The sequence below is a fragment of the Esox lucius genome, chromosome 5 (genome assembly GCF_011004845.1).
Source record: "Esox lucius isolate fEsoLuc1 chromosome 5, fEsoLuc1.pri, whole genome shotgun sequence".
Lineage (NCBI taxonomy): Eukaryota > Metazoa > Chordata > Actinopteri > Esociformes > Esocidae > Esox > Esox lucius.
Window position 1 is genome coordinate 32,536,977 of NC_047573.1, and position 17,153 is coordinate 32,554,129.

A 17,153-nucleotide genomic window follows, 5' to 3' on the forward strand; every position below is an offset into this window, starting at 1 on the left:
CTCACTCTTGTTTCATTTCAATATTGTTGTTTAATATAACTTTCAACCAAAATATATTCAGATTTCACTATGTGCAAGTCTTCATATTACATCCATCCTTTCACCCATCTTTCTACTCATCCATTGATCTATCTACTCATCCATTCATTAACCTCAATAAGTTAACTTTTTTGTAATAACACCACAGTGTCTGTCTGTGTCGCTCTTCTGCATGTACCGACGCCGAAGAGCGATTGTGGAACATGGGTGGTGTGTGACATTGTGCATTGTGGGAGATAACTGCCCCTATGCCTGTTAGAGAGGGAGTGCCAATGGTGGGACCAAAAAGTGGATACAGATAACACTCCAACCAAGCAGCCTCTAACCACAGACTCTAAATCAGATTTACTCATCTCAAATGAAAGGGTAATCTACAGGGAAGTAAGCAAAGCTGACCCTGGAGCAGTGGTTCAACTGGCATTTCAACCAACTTTAGAGATAAAAGGCTGTCAAATTGGTCTCCCTGCAATCGGAGGGTGTGAATGAGCATTATCACAGAATGGTCATGGTCACTATATTACATGTTCTGTGTTTTTGCTCTTAAAACTCTTAAAATGTGTTGTGACAGGAAATTAGTACAACATATAAGAGACCTCCCAAAACTTTGAGGTTGTTTGCCCAGGGTGGTCCAGCTTTCTAAGCCACTGCAAGGCCATACATGTACTACTACAGCATGGGTTTGAAAAAAACTACTGTACTGTCTTTCCTACCTTTCCTCAAGTCAAACAAACATTCCAATGCTTAAAAAATCTATCTTAAAAACAACAGAGCCTTATCATAACCCACATTATGTTATTATGTGTGTGACTGTGTGTGTGTGTGTGTGTGTGTGTGTATGAATTACATTCCCCTGTAATGGGAGCTAGTAGGAAAGTATTTCAACAGAAATGTGTGCTCAAGCCTTTCTAACTTATTTTACCATTTCTTACAGGGATCTACAGCCTTTGTTTGCTTTAGTCAAACATATTTGTGTGTCTGTTGGACTGTGCTAATTAATGAATGACTCTAACCTTTGACCCCAGTCTTTGTGCCATTTGGCTGTGGCTTTGCAAAAAAATTGAATACAAAATGAGGATGAAGACAATGAAGAAAGATTTGGTGGATTTTGTGAAGTACACAAAAGTATGACTTGGTTGTCTTCCATCTAAAGGGTACATTTCTGTGTAAAATGGTGGATATTTAACCACACTGGTCAGATGCTTTTACTACAGGCACTCCACCAGCCCCAATAATTTTTTGAATTGTGAATAGAATTAGGTACTTCAGTAAAAAAAAGTGTACAAAAAAGACAATGCATTTGAAATCATCTTTGTCTTGCAGAACTAGAAATACTTGAATGAATATACCTGACCAGAAGACACAGGACAAGAATGAACTCAGGTCATGCACAATTGTAAAGTAAGCCATAACGTTATATTGTGACATAGCAAATACCATAAGTCAACATACCATGTATGCCTACTGCAGTAACAAGCATAGCAACATAATGTTTAACAAAAAAAGGCAGTTTTATTGCAGTTTTAAATTATATGTCTGAACTTCCAAAAGCTAAGATGAGACAGCAATCTAGATTTCAATAAAATGAGTGAAAGGATTAAATAATAATACAAAATAAATGTAGCTTACTAAAAATTACAAACTTGTAACACCAATGCTCATACAGTAACACCACACATTGGCTTTTTTTTCTCCTGCTCTCACACAGTGACACACTCGAGCCCAAACTTCACTAATACGTGTTAATACCATAGACTGTATATACAAAGCACTTCTTTCAGTATTTGTTCTTCAGTAGCAGTAGCCACTACTGAATGTTCAGCAATGATAAAGTACAAACCCTCTCTTTCTGCTTGTACTAACAGACTTGTAATAATGCAACGTCAAGAGTAACATGGCATACAAGTGGTTGTTTCACTTTTGAGCTGTGTCACTGAGCAGTTCAACATGTCCTGCACTGCAAGAATACACATTAGGCAGTGTGGAAACTAGTACAAACATTACTACCAACAGTCAGACGAACAAGGTAGGACAGGTGTGGGTCGACCAAATGTTTTGGTCAGTAGGAGAGCTACAGGTTTAAGGTTGCTGTAATTACAGTCGGTATTTGTATAATGGCTTTGTTTTCAAGTAAGCAACCATATTTCCCATATCTATAGTAGGTGGTCATCAGTTCAGCCAAGGAAAGACATTGAAAGACAGTTGAATTTATTGTTCAGGCAGTACTGCAGCTCTTCTGGTTGCTTTTCTTTTTTGACGCTAGAGAAGATGCATGGAATTGGCTATTTAGTCAAAAATGTATTTTATGACAAGGTTGTGTAGGACATGAGGAATTTCAGGTGGAATGAAGGGAATTTTAAAGGTTTATTGAGGAGTAGTACAGGGCCCCCCCATCTTACAGTGTCTGCTGGGTCGTGTTCATTATGGAACACATTCTGGTTTTAAAACATAAAAAAATTATATTAATGTCTCTAATTTAACAAGTGTAGGCAGTCCCTCAATTTTAATTGTTTCTCCCCCATTTGTTGCTTAATGAACATGACCCAGGTTTTCTCACTTTGGGGTGAAGCTGTTTCCTCCAGTGTCTGTGAATGGCAGTTGTGCTTTGGTGCCCACTAGCTGGGAGAAAGGGCAGGGCTGTTGTCTGTGCTGATGTGGACCAGGCACTCGCTGGACTTGAGGCTGGCCAGGGACTTGCAGCTGGGCAAGGAGTTCAGAGACCCGCATAGACCCATCATAGAAGGCGTGTAATCTTTATCTGAGGGAAAGAAATACATAATGTGGTGAAAACCTCAACCAACATTTACAGATGAACCCTTAGAAGACCCTTGCAACGACCCTTGGCATTTTCAAATGTATTTTATCTGCATGTCCAGCCATTATATGTATTTGTACAACCATATGCCTTTAGCCCCTTAGGCAATAGAGTGTCATATTGTATAGTAACTTCTTAGGCAATACAGAGTCTGAGCCTTCCATGTTTTTAGGTAAAACAAATTGTCTTTACAGACGTTTTGGTTAAGTGTCTGACAAAGAGAGCTCTAGCCCAGTATCAAAACTGGTATTGACCGATCCATAAGAAGTAGACATTTTTAAGGGTATAACCAAAAAGTCTGTAGCTCAAACAGACAATGTGTAAAAGGGGCTAAAAGTCCTCAACATGTCAGTATCACAGTGGGACACATTGGGTTAATGAAAAGAGAAATGTGTTAGCTGAATGTGCAATGAGATGTTTTTATTAGACCCTTATCTGGGTGTGTGTTTGTGGATCTACACATGTGTGACCTTCTGTTCAGATCATATTCATGTGTACTTATGTGGGATGTGTGTTTAACTACAGCACCTGCTCTGCACCAGGCTTCTCCGTTCCGTTGCCCCGCAGTATTCTGGGAGTCGGAGTCAAGGCTGACTTCCACTGACAGCAGCTCTGTGCTGGGGAAGCTCCTCCTAGAGGCATACATTCAGTATTATAGTGTATTTCTGTTTTTCTCTCATGCTCAAAAATAAACAATATATCTACAATTATAAAATATGTAATATTGTCAACTAAACCCCAGTGGCACTGTCTTAAACTGAAAATGACATGCACTCATATCTACCACATACTATTAATATTCATTTAAATGTTCAATAATATTGCAACCTCCAACCAGCCAAAATGTTAAATAATACTTAAAATTGTTTCTCACTTATTTAAGTAGAATAATGGATTCAATACCACTATATGAACAACTTATAGAAAACATACACAGCTACCTAGATGTTATGTTATTTTAAATTCAAGCATTTGGACAGGAGGATGGGAGCAGGGTCACACCTGCGAAACAGCTTGCCATTGTCGTGGTTGTTGTAGGGCTGCTGCCATTGATTGATGAGGGGGATTGACAGGTTTTTGGCCAAATGGTTGGAGTCACATGGAATCAGGCTTGTCCTACAATACACAAGGAGGCAGGTCAATCAATGGTCCATAAGTAACAGGGCGGGGGGAAATGTTTTCTGGGGCCCACTTCTTAAATCTAACAACATTCAGTCTCGCTTGGTCATGTTGCCATCGAAGCAGCGCGGCGCACCATTCATTAGCGTGAATCTCTTTAACGTTCAAATGGATATGTTTTGATGTCCAATGTGTCGTGTGTGTGTGTGAGTATGTGCATGTGTGTGTATTTACTAACAGCTGCTCCTGCAGTTCCAGCACAATGGCCTCGAGCTCTCTCTTCTCCTGCGTGTACTGCTCCTCCATCTCCGTCAGCCTCGAGGTAAGCTTCTTGTTTTCTGTTTCCACATTCTTCAGCTGGGACTCACGTAGACGCACAAGTTCCTCCAAATAGCCCTGAAGACAGGCACACAATGTGGTATTGTACAGCCATCAAGAAATGGCTGAAAACCCACCCAAAAAAGTAGGAACATGGGAGGAATCATTTGAACGTTTCAAACAAGAAAATCAAATTTTCATATGCTGTTGTGAAATGATTTGCTACTATGTGGCATACGGTACATGACCCAGTTATACAGTACAATTCAGTTCACTTCTGTTTTTAGAGTGAGTTCAGTGGTAGACCAGAGAGTGCAAATTATTGTAAGCCACTTTGTCTCTGACAGGACAGGCTTTATTACGTCTTGTCTGTACAGGACTGGCACAGTGTCTTCACAAGGACAATCTACAAGAACAGTAATATGCATATCTGGACCTGGAAGCCAGTTCCACTTAATTTGATCATTGCAACCCTCTAATCAGGGACTTATTTAAACCTGGGATCAGGTGGGTGCAGTTAGTGATGAGGTGGAACAGAAAACCAGCAGGCACCAGAGTGGTTTACTACGAAACGAGGTAACTGGCTTACAGAGGTAACTTCTGGAGTTACTTGGTGACGTCGGGTGTAACTTCCCGATTAACCCATACTACAAAAGGTGAATACATTTTTCCCGAGGTATGCTGTCATGGAAACTTACGCTCCATCTCCAACTGCTCCGAGCAAGTTATCTTCAAGGTTAACTCAATCCACAAAAAGGCATGCACGTTTGGATAAACCTACCACTGTTAAAATAAACCTACAATTAAATTATAGACTGAGAATTTTTTTGTCAGAGGGCAAATGTACAAAATCAGCAGGGGATCAAATACTTTCTTCACTCACTGCCTATGATGGAAATAGTAAGTACATACATGGTAAAGTAAAGTACACAAGGTATGGGAAATAATATGCTATAACATGAGTATGGCGTGAAGGTAATGTAATGTATGATCCACTGGTAGAATTATTTACCACATATTGAACTACTGGTACAGGTATAATTATAAAAGACTAGAATGAATGTGTACTTGCAATTCTATTATTCGGCTATGATCTATGGCAAAATCAAGTCCCCTCTCAACAGGATGAGCAGCCAATGGATGTTGAGGAAGTGAAACACACCAACAAATCAGCAGGTACTAGCTTTGCAACATTCTGTCCCAGCCACTCAGCTACTGACAAATCAGTATTGCCTCTTCAATCAGTAACCTCCATGAAAACATTCCAGTTTAAGGAACCAGAAGCTGCTACCAAGACAACAGTCTTGCCCAGCAAATCAGTAGCGACTACTGAGAAGATAATTTGGGATAGGCAATCAGCTATCCCAAGAAAACAGTCAGGCCTAGCCAATCCACTGTTAGTACCAAGAAAACAGTCAGACCTAGCCAATCAGGTTCTAGGCCCAACAACATTGGGCAATGCCCCTGTCAACAGAATGAGCTGCCAATGGATGTTGATGTTGCTGATGTGAAACCAACCAACAAATTAGCAGGTACAAGCCTTGCAACTGTCTGTCCCAGCCACTCAGCAGCTGCTAAAACCTTCTTGCCTCGTCAATCAGCAACCTCAGAGAAAACTGTCCAGTTTAATTGACCAGAAGATCCTAGGAACACCACAGTCTTGCCCAGGAAATCAGAAGCTGCTACATTCAGGTCATTTAGCCAATGGAATGCTGCACAATCTGGGCCATCCAGCAAGACAGCAACCAGCCAAGCATCTACCAGCCAGGGAGCCATGACACAATCATCCTTAACCCGAACAGCAGTCTCCAACAGCCAATCAGCAACCTGCACTAAGAGACATGGTGACAAAGTGAGAAGCAGCAGCCCTCCCTGGGAGAATGGTTCCAAGAGAAGGAAAATGTAGAGCAGGGAAACACAGGCTCATAGGGAACAGTGTCACCGTCCTACTCAGTCCAACATAGTGCTATTAATGTGGAGATCACACCAAAGGAAGACGTTTTACAACAACATATGTTATTTAGAAAATAAACTTCTGAAAGTGTAATGTCCAAACTGTATCTATATTTGAGTGTTGTCCATTAAAATATACTTTTAGGGAAATCTTTCATGTCCTCTGGACAATTCTTATGCAGAAGGAAATGTGTGAAATATTAGTTATTTTTAGTTAGAACAAATACTATTTAGAAATAAAGCACCTCACTTTAATTTCAAGTTTTTTTAGAAATGGTAAATGTTTTCTCTGATGTCCACAAGCCATGCTATCAACCAAAAGCTAAGCAAGTCAATTGAGTCAGTAGATAGTCACCCTCATCAGGTGCACTAAGAAATACATTCCTTAAAAATTACCAGTTGCAGCCAAATAAATACAAATGTATTTTCAGTAATCAAGGAGGGGGTTTTGATTTTGCTCTATGACACCCACACAGTCTGATCAACAATGGTATGGGTAAGTTCAGTACAATGGGAATATAGACAATAAGGGTTAAACATTTTGTTATGTTCCCTGGCCATTTAAGCATTCTTAAGATCAAGTAGGCTTTTTATGCAATCGCAAGTAATTATCAAAAAATACTTTTTTTTAAATATGCATAAGCTGGGTCTAGGCTATATACAGAAGACATTTTTCCACAGGAATACCGAGGGCGATTGGTGTGATGGACTGTACGCATATCCCCATTAGAGCGCCCCCTGGGAGAACATGAGGGGTTTAGGTCTATGTGAATAGGAAGTCATTTTTCAGCACTAATTTTCAGGTATTTGATCATTAAATTCATACAGGTAGCCCTACAACCTAGATGTTTTAAAGAGTAGATCTTAATTAACAGTGAGGTCAATTTCAGAGAGGTAGCCCCTGAGTAAACCATAACTGAATTATCTTAATTGTTTTCAGATATCTAGATAAACTATTTTACTTGTCCTTACATCTCAATCATACTACAAATAAAAGAGTCTCAAAATAGAGAACATATAACAAGAACACTGCTCTCACGAATTTACTCTGTTGGGAATACGTTGCCAACAAGCCACCCTGTCTTGGTTGGCCACCACAGTGTTAGAGTTTTAGTCAAGGATAACTTCTGAAATGATCAGGAGGGTTCTGTGCCGTAACTACTGTCATGCAGTGCATTCTCCCAGGAAAGCATGAGCCATTGTGCAAAAACCCAGCTTGCGTTGCCAAACGCAATCCTTTTAGGCGAATGCGCACAAACTCCAGTTAAGTTAACACTGAGTCAATTAACAAACATCTAAATCATCGTCGTAGTACCGTGTAACAACCACTTTAGGCAATCAGAGTTTGTCAACCCTGACTTTCCTTGATAACCCTGAGTTAAGTCTGAGTAGATTGAACTCCCTTCGTAGTATAGCCCCCAGACCTTGTAGGATAAGATTTCAAAACCACTGTTCTTGAATGACATTCTCTATGAGGTATCAGTTTTTGGAGCATGTCTGGGCTTTTGTGTAAACCCAACAATATACCTATGCTTAGCGTATGAGAGTATACTCACAGAGCTTAGTGTTGAAGCACATGTCAAGGACCCAGATTTTGTTTTGTGTTCACATTAAAAAAATATTTTCTTTAAAGAATTTAACCATCCCAGGGGATGCACTGAGCTTGGCCACTCATAGGCCAACTGCAGGGATCAATGAAGACACAAAATGGCTGCCCACCTTCTGAGCATAGACAATCTTGAACCTTTGCTCCATCTTGCGGCACTTGTTGGCCCAGCTTTCCTCGTCAGTGACCAGTGGGATATAAGGGTGCTCGGGCACGCTGTCATCACTGGTGCTGCTGTCGATGCTTCGGCGGTCATCGTCATCACTTAGATAATCATAGCTATGCAGACAAAAATAGAGAAGTGAAAAGATTGGGATAGTTTTCCTGACCTCGATTTAGCCTAGTCCTGGAATAAAAATTATTCTCAATTGAGATTCACCATTGAGAGTGGTTGCCTAAGCTTAAAAACTTGCTATGCTTAGAAACATACTGTAGGTGTATGTTCCTTTCAACCGTCATCAACAAAAGCACATGAATACACATCACAAGGAGCTGGTATATCTTTACCTGTGATGTATTGGTGAGATGCCCATAATAAAGGCAATATTTGAATCTTCAGTGAAATCTTATTGAAATGGTTACTTGTTTGAAAGAATTCCAGTAATTATTATCTTATTCTATTAGTTTATTTGTTATTTGTTACAAATCCCTAAGTAATTTAACCATTATTGTGAAGCCTAGGATGGTCCAAAGTTCTAAGCCAGTGCTTCTGTTGCAAATGTATTGCAGCAATATGGGTCTTTTGGTTTTCAACCACTTTCCTGTACAAATTAGCATTAAATGTCTGGAAAAAATTACATATCTTTAAAAATATATCTTTATGATTGTGCTCTACATTACCTCTGTGTGAACTTTAGGTATGGGGTGTAGTCAATGACAGCAGAACATTTTCCATCCAGGACCTCTCCCTTTAGACAGAAACTGTAGACAGAAAGTCATCATCCAATTATGGACCAGATTGTGTAATCTAAGTACGGAGAGTAACCTTGTTTAATGACTAGTTTATCACGGAATACAATGGCCCTCTTATTGTTCTTGCTTATGGTTTCTCGCTATCATTTCTGTAACTTTCTCAAACTGGTTTCAGGACTTGTTTTAAAAATTAATTTGTGTGACATAGAGCTCTGGAAAAAATTAAATGACCACTGCACCTTTATCTTTCCTTTCCAAAAAGTCAAAAAGGTAGGTGTTGTGTGAGGAACAGAATGGTTAAAATAAAGAGACCACTACAAACTGAACGCTTCTGTTCCTCACTCAAAACTTTCCTTTTCAACTACTTTTGGAAAGGAAAGAAAAGGGTGCAGTGGTTACTTAATATTTTCCAGAGCTGTATGCTCTTCTAAAAAATAAAAAGGCTAAATAAAGTATTTCTCTTATTTCAGCCAGTGTGTCACTCACCTGAAGTCTATAGCTCCAAGACCAATAAGCATCCCTGTTAGGACTGTGGCTTCTTCTCTTAGTACGATGGCTCCCTCACAATAGAACCTCCTGTAATGCATGCACAAACACACACACCACACACACCAAGCACAAACACACACACCACACACACCAAGCACAAACACACACACCAAGCACAAACACACACACCAAGCACAAACACACACACCACACACACCAAGCACAAACACACACACCACACACAAACACACACACCACACACAAACGCCACGCACAAACACACACGCCACGCACAAACACACACGCCACGCACAAACACACACGCCACGCACAAACACACACGCCACGCACAAACACACACGCCACGCACAAACAAAGATAGGAAAGTCAGGCACCCCAGGCCTTGCCGTTGGGATTGTTAATTGTCGTGAATCAAGTAGTTGGCCTTTGGTAAACATTGCATAATTATGTCATGGTTGAGAAATTGTTGCAATGAAGCCGAGGTACACTGCTGACCTGGTTGTCCGAATGTCCCTCAGAGCAGTAGCTAAGTATTCCGAAAGTCTCTTCTCCATCAGGGCTACTCGAATCCAGGCTCGCCCCTGCAAGACAGACGGACAGGCAGAGCAAAACAACACCATTAGCTAATATTTATAAGACAAAAATTAGGCCTACTAAATTCTAAGTAAGAAAGTCAGCCAGAAAATGTGTCCATCAGTCAAGCATTCAGTCAGTCAGTCATATGGCCAGTCCTTCATTTAAACAGTCAGTCCATGAAACAAGTCAGTCAGTCTTCCAGTTAATCAGTCCATTAGTTAGTCTGTCCTTCAGTAAGTGTCAGTTCTTTAGTCAGTCCTTAAGCTAGTCAGTCACCCAGTCAGTAAGCCAGTCCTTCAGTCAGTCCAGTCAGTCCAGTCAGTAAGGATATTAATCTCTTGCCTTGGCCCTCGAGGTGCTGATATTCTCCATGCTCTCGATGCTGCTGATGCAGCTGTTCTGGACCTTCCCGCAGGCCAGACGGATGAAGTCCCAATAGCTTCGCTGTCCATCAAACCAGCTGCCTGACCCTGACCACACCCAAAGGAAATGTCACTCTCAAAACAAACACAGCTTTTTGGAATTCATCACTCTGCCGTTATGTGACTTTAACATTCTCCTCTGTTTTCTAGCAACTATTCAGATGTTCTTAGTAGTACGTTAAATATGCCAGCTTAGATTTTTTTAAACACTTTTTTATAGGAACATAAACGAAATGGGATATGGGACACAAAAAGCAGGAACTTTTTTTGGGTAATGAGCACAACTACATACTGGTGGAAATTATTCAAAATATCCACAGTGCAAGCATCTTTAATGTACAGTACTACAGTTAATGCTCGTTTTACCTTTGAAGCCATGGCTGAGGATGTGCTCGAGGACAGCGGCAAAGTTTATGAACTCCTCTGAAGAGTCATCGATGGGTTCGGCGGTGTACTTCTCCAACAGAGTTTTCACTGAAAACCTGTCAGTAAGAAAAAGTTATTTTTACAAATCAACATAGGGTTTGTTTCATCTGAATGCTAAGGATCAACAATTGCCAACTACACTTGAAGCACTTGCTATTGTAACTTCCAAAACTCTTATATTATTACAAACTCAGAAAACCAAATAGTGAAGCCAATAAGAATATATACTTGTAGAGCAAGGAGTGTTAAAATGATTTAAATGATTTATGGTTTCATAGGGTTGTAAAGAATGAGACAAAGAGACATGTTTTCCTGTGTTTTTGAAGACATTCTGTATGACTCCTTGCAGACAGCTATAACATATTGCTGCATGATAGGTCTACTTAGTGTGATGTCAACTGTATGATGTCAAGTGACACTGACGAGACATGAAGAAGTAATAACAGTATAATGTAAAAGTAAACAGTGCAAGACCTGCCTACTTTAACTATACATGCTTTTTTTTTGCTTTCCTTTAACTGCATGTCTCAAAGGAAGGCTTTGATTTGGATTAAATTGAACATGTCGTAATTCCGTAGCGATAGTTGTAGAAAATACTATTGGGGATTATCACACCATAGTATCAATGTGTCCATAAATGGAACTGGTCAATTATTGGTACTATCAGGGATGGTCCGAGTCAGACAGGCCCCAAACACCAACACACTTTATTTTAGATACTTTTGATATTAAACCCACAGATTACATCACACCTCACTCAAACAAATAAAAAAGATAATTTCTTTTTTTTTAGGGTTATACACACTCAAACAGTTGGTGAGTAACACATCACAATGCTTATCCTAATGATCATTTGGAAACAAGGCCAGACTTAGAAGCTAGTGATTTCACTCTCCATTGTTCAGAGGCTAACAATGTCTCCTTCAGTTACACTTGGGGCATGCCAGACACAAGGGAATCATTGGCTGATTATCATGAAATGCCAACAGTGCGTATTTCCTGGTGCTTTCACTGTACTTACAGCGAGAAACAGCAACACCGGAGGATGGAAATCCATGTTTAATTCAGATAAATAAAAAACGAGCTACATTCTTAAAAAAAGAAACCAATGAGTAATAAAAAGAAATAAGGTAAGGGTCAATTGTTTTGGTAACACTGTACTCTAGAACCAAGCAGCGACCTTAACAAAACTGACCCTTTTTCTAAAAGGCGGGTTAGAGGGGAGGGTTCATAGACCATTCCTATAGTACCAAATGTTCACAGATACTGGAGATCCTTCATCAGAACCTGCACTATACCGTTTTCAATTAAAACCACAGCTTTTCAATGGAATTTAAGTCCAGAGACTCCAATTATAAAATTTTCAGTAAAAAAATCTATAAACAAATTCCTTGTAGACTTTGTGGTACCGGTAACCTGTTGTGTTTGGCTTAAGAGTTGTTTTGGAAAATATATATTTGAGCATATAGCTATGTATTTGTATTGTGTATTTTATTTTATATAATGTCTTCCAAGAGTGCCAATAATTATGAACCTGCCTGGACAACTATAAGCACATTTGAGCCATTTTAAAGGCCTCGTGAGCCTGTGTGGTATCCTGGCCTGTGTGTCCAGACTCTCTGAGATACTGGGAACCTTCTATGCAATGTCCTTGCCCGGAGAAGGTTGTCGTCATATCGACACCATCCCAAAATGCACATGATGACATGATGCTCAGTTAAAACCTTCAATAACATCGTTCAAATTATATCCTACAGCAATGCGTATAGCAATCCTGTCATATATATATATATATATATATATATATATATATATATATATATATATATATCAACATCCAATTCATCTTAAGGTAGAGACTGAACAAGTTTCATTTATTATAGGGCTATGATGACGTAACCGTTCACACGCTGGCTGCTTTATTAGTGCTCAGATTGAAGGGTGGGAAGTGTTGATTCTTATTTTACAAGAAAATCAGAGCCTCACAATAAGCTATTTTAGAACTAAACCAAACCGTTTCACGAATTTAGCAAAAATCAATATAGGCTATGGCCTCTATACTAAATTGTGCGACTTTAGGCCTACCTGCAAACGGTGATGAGGTTCTTGCGTTCCACCGCCACATTTCGAGAGAAAAAAGACGCTTTCTTCGAGACATCAAACATAGCCATAGTTGCCTGCACACAACCCGGCTCCATTAGGAGACGGCGGCGCCGCACAGCCCGCTATTACGAATCCTGGAACAGAGGACCCCTCCCTGCACCGGCGACGCTCCTCATCTACTTCCCAGTAATCTACTTGGGTTAGAAACAAGTGACGCTCTTTTTAAAGTCACCAATGCACAGCATGCCCTCCACATTTAAGTCTGGAAGCTGTAATACATGCTTTGACAATGATTGAGAGCCGACTAATTTATAACGCCGCTTAATTCTCTTCTGTTTTCTCCTCCTCTCTTCTCCGTTGTCTGCGCTCGTGCTCCCCCCTCTCATTGACGTTATGGTGATCTCAGTATACATCACAAAAATTGATGACGAATCAGCACAGAAAGCAACTGAACGACAGAATGCCACTGTCATGACAGCAATGATTTCATTATCGTCGTCAACACCCCATGCTCAGTCAGTCATCAACATCGTTATCATCAACATCATTACCATCCTTGCAACGTGAATGTTGGTACAATCCTAACAACATTCACATAGCATTCAAATGTATTTACCCAACTCATAGCAGAAAGATATTGCTCTCTTTGACAGCAATTTTATTGAACACTAGGGAATCAAAAATCTATAGATATATGATAAAATAAGGCTGATCTGTGTGATCTTTGAAAATCCATAGTCCAGTGTCAGGGCGATTGTACAACTGTATAACATAAATGGCAACACCATCAAACAGGTTTAGCCTGGACAAAACCATTGGCAGAACAATGATCCGCTCCAGTTCCACAGAAACCAGAGGAATTCATAGACTGCCACATTAAAAATGCCCATTCATTCGTAGACAGAAAAGATATAAACAACATACTGTAGGTACAAAATATTTGCAAAGATATTGTATTTGAATGTTATATTGGAGCCTTTGAATTGAGTGACAGTCTCTCTAAACCTCCACCTGCACACCATTATTTAACCTAGAAGTATTTGAACCATTTATCCCTATGACGTATTTCAAGCTTTTGTAGATGGGATAATTGGTCTTACAGTTGGTCACAAGATAATGTATGTTTCATAGTTTGCCACAAGATGGTGTATGTTTCATAGTTGGCCACAAGGTGGTGTATGTTTCATAGTTGGCCACAAGGTGGAGTATGTTTCATAGTTGGCCACAAGGTGGTGTATGTTTCATAGTTGGCCACAAGGTGTTGTATGTTTCATAGTTGGCCACAAGGCGGTGTATGTCGACTATATTTTATCCTTCAGGTTGCACTGTCTAGAACTAGTACATTGGGAGAGGAAGAATTGGAAGACGTTTCTAGATTTCTTCAGATTCTTTAATAATACTGTAGTACACTATATACTATAAAGTACACTTTCTTCTTTAAAGTAGCTGAAAATTGAATTTCATTCTGGATCCAGCTGGAATATTTCAGCTTGAAATGTTATTTTTAAGCCCATAAGTATGCTTTGCATTTTGATATGTAAATAATGTTTTTGAGCTGAATTCCTGGTAAAACAGAGTTTTGTTCTATCCCACTATAGCAATCATGATTATGGTAATTCTAACTAAAGACAGTTAATTCAGGTAATTGTTTACATTTTTTATGAATGAATGATGAAAGAAGCAATGTATATCTGAAGCATCATCAATTATGGGTTCGATTACAGGCTTGTTGTGTACTCCCTTCACAGAACAACGCAAAATAGAATAGAAAGAGAAGTGGGATGTCCCATTGCACAACTGAGCGAGGACAAATACATTAGTGTGTCTAATTTGAGAAACAGGCACCCCAGAAGATTCTCAACTGGCAGCTTCATTAAATACTACTCATAAAACACCAGTCTTAATGTCATCATTGAAGAGGCGACTCCGGGATGCTGGCATTCTAGGTAAAAAAGTTGCAAAGAAAAAGCTGTATCTCAGACTGGTCAATTAAAAGAAAAGATTAAGATGGGCAAAAGAAGATAGAAACTGGACAGGACGATTGGAAAAAAGACCATCCCGGAGTTGCCTCTTCACTGTTGATGTTGAGACTGGTGTGTCTGCTCTAAGCAAACAGAACAAGACTAGGCCAGAAACTACAAAGGATAGAGCCACTATGTCTACCAACTATCATGTTTGGACAAATGTTTCACAACCAAGGTCAATTTCACCTGAACTTTCATTTTACTTTAACAGTACCTTTTCCTGTGTTCATTATGGTCTGGGAAATTGTTGAATGTAAAGGAGTATCCAAATATTAACCAATAAACAGTTTTTGTATTATTTCAGAGAATTCAGTCCTTTGCCAAATTCAGTCAATCATACTGGCGTGAACTGATATGTCTTTCTTGGCTGACCAAATTGCAGGAGAATCCTCCTGTTTGTTGGTATTTATATTTCTAATGATATGTGTATGAGAGACAATGGTGGGCTATGAGTCAGATTGTGCCACTCAGTCTCAAATCTTACAGACGCAGCCTGACTGCTTCTTCTTCCATGACAGGACCTAATGGCAAGCTGCGAAATTCCAGACCCAGTCGTGAGGGCATTTGGGGCAGTGAAGGGTTCAGGAAAGAACATTTGGTCCTCTTGTCTTTTAACCCAGCTTTTACTCACACTGGACCTTTTTTTACGTTCTCAGGGCAGCTCTGTCTTGTTGGCAGAAACAAATGTTAAAGATAAATAATTTTCTGGCAATTATGCGCTATTAATAGACATGGTGGGAAGGCAGATTTTCTTTGCTAAACACGCTGTTTGCCAGGTCAGTGCTGCAGCAGTGTGTGTGTAGCGGAGGCAGGAGAAACAGATGCTATTGGCTGATAATAGACGACTAGTGATTTAGGACTGTCCACCAGACAATTTAAAAAATAATAATAATAAAGTAAGAATTAATCAAGTAATGCATAACATTAAAAATAAATAAAGGAATACTTCTGGATTGGACAATTGTTCTTACATTTGAGTTTTTCTCCCCTCCAGATTTTGTGATTGGATTTGATAAAACGGCTTTATCTCATTCCAACAACTCCACAGCACACATCCTCCGAAGCACATGTCGCCAAACATTTACAGCTTTTTATCACACTCCTAGCTCAAGTTTTGCCTGCACACACGTTGGAGGACATTCCCCACCAAAAAGCTACAATTATACAATTATTGTGTGTATGTATATACATGTACTGTGCATATACATACATTTGTAAGGCGTTTATGTTTTTATATAAACCAGTAGTGATTGGTTGAAAGCTGTGGTATATAACATCATATAGTACTGTATTAAGGGTATGCATGTCAATACAGTTTTTACATTTGTAACAGGTTATGTTACTAGCAGGTTTTAATAGGAATAAAGACATCTTGGGTGCTTGTGGTGGTTGCCAATATATTACAAACACCCACGTGATTTTACCAATGTGCCATGACTAACAACAATATATGTTAATCCAATGGAACTGGTCTTGCTGAAAATGACAGTAGTATAAAAAGTGCTGTATGTCCAATATGTTTCTTTATCAGGTTAAGATTAGGAAAGAAATCAAATAGTTAAGTTCAGAGATTAGAATGAAGTTAGAAGAGATTAACCGTTCAACTGTGACAGGGACAGACATGAAAAATTCTAATTTTCCGTCATCAGCTTGGATAAACGTTCCCTGAATTGTACAAGTTAATATTTGCCAGAGTCAAAAAAAGGATTATCACTTAAACAGGCACAGCAGAAAGACTGTCAGTGCTACGGAATGCCTTTTGAGACTTACAATGAGAAAAGAAAGGATAAATGGTCTAAATGGGACTACCTGCTAAAATAAAATAAAAATACTTATACTAATAATAATAATTTGAGAGACAACCTGGAAGGGTGAGCTTTCCTCAGCCAAATGCCACACACTTGTCCTCCTGTACACTACAAAGCTGAGTCCAGACTGAAAAAGACACAGTCAATATACAGTATAAGGTGAGATGACATGGGCTTTTTTATATTTTTTGCACATCAGTGCAAATGTTAAGGAGACACACTTTTCAATCATGAATGAATAGAAAATTTTGCTTTCCTAACCACTCAGTGTACATTGTAAAGTTTCAGTGTCAACCAAAATCCAATAAAATTAAAGTTTATTAGTCACATATAGATGAAAGGTTGATTTGATGCGTGGTGAAATTCTTGAGATACCAGCTCTAATAATGCAGTAGGATGTGAACAACCCATAAAAGTAGAATAACAAAGAAGGACTGAAAAAACACACAAAAATAAAAAATACCAAAATTGTCTGGGAGTTGGTAACAGAGCCTTTGAATGTGCCACCACCATCTTGAATACTAA

The 17,153-nt window shown here is 39.3% G+C and overlaps 1 protein-coding gene across 1 annotated transcript; it reads right to left on the reverse strand.

Moving 5' to 3' along the window:
• Window positions 1-1,462: 1,462 nt before the first annotated feature.
• On the reverse strand, window positions 1,463-13,187 carry LOC105030277 (RUN domain-containing protein 3A). The gene is made up of 11 exons (XM_010904025.3): window positions 12,779-13,187; window positions 10,634-10,749; window positions 10,188-10,315; window positions 9,765-9,850; window positions 9,246-9,335; window positions 8,688-8,768; window positions 7,961-8,126; window positions 4,209-4,366; window positions 3,854-3,967; window positions 3,380-3,483; window positions 1,463-2,794 (listed from the first exon to the last, which is right to left on the reverse strand). The coding sequence occupies exons 1-11, from the start codon at window positions 12,889-12,891 to the stop codon at window positions 2,652-2,654; spliced, it is 1,299 nt and encodes a 432-aa protein (XP_010902327.1). The 5' UTR covers window positions 12,892-13,187; the 3' UTR covers window positions 1,463-2,651.
• Window positions 13,188-17,153: the final 3,966 nt, after the last annotated feature.

Bases quoted from the DNA above. Each gene is read 5' to 3' on its own strand.
- LOC105030277 (XM_010904025.3), bottom strand. From the start codon at position 12,891: ATGGAGCCGGGTTGTGTGCAGGCAACTATGGCTATGTTTGATGTCTCG. The intron at 10,316-10,633 runs GTAAAACGAGCA...GGGTGTGGTCAG, and splicing joins CCTCAGCCATGGCTTCAAAG to GGTCAGGCAGCTGGTTTGAT. The intron at 3,484-3,853 runs GTGTGACCCTGC...GTATGCCTCTAG, and splicing joins AATGGCAAGCTGTTTCGCAG to GAGGAGCTTCCCCAGCACAG.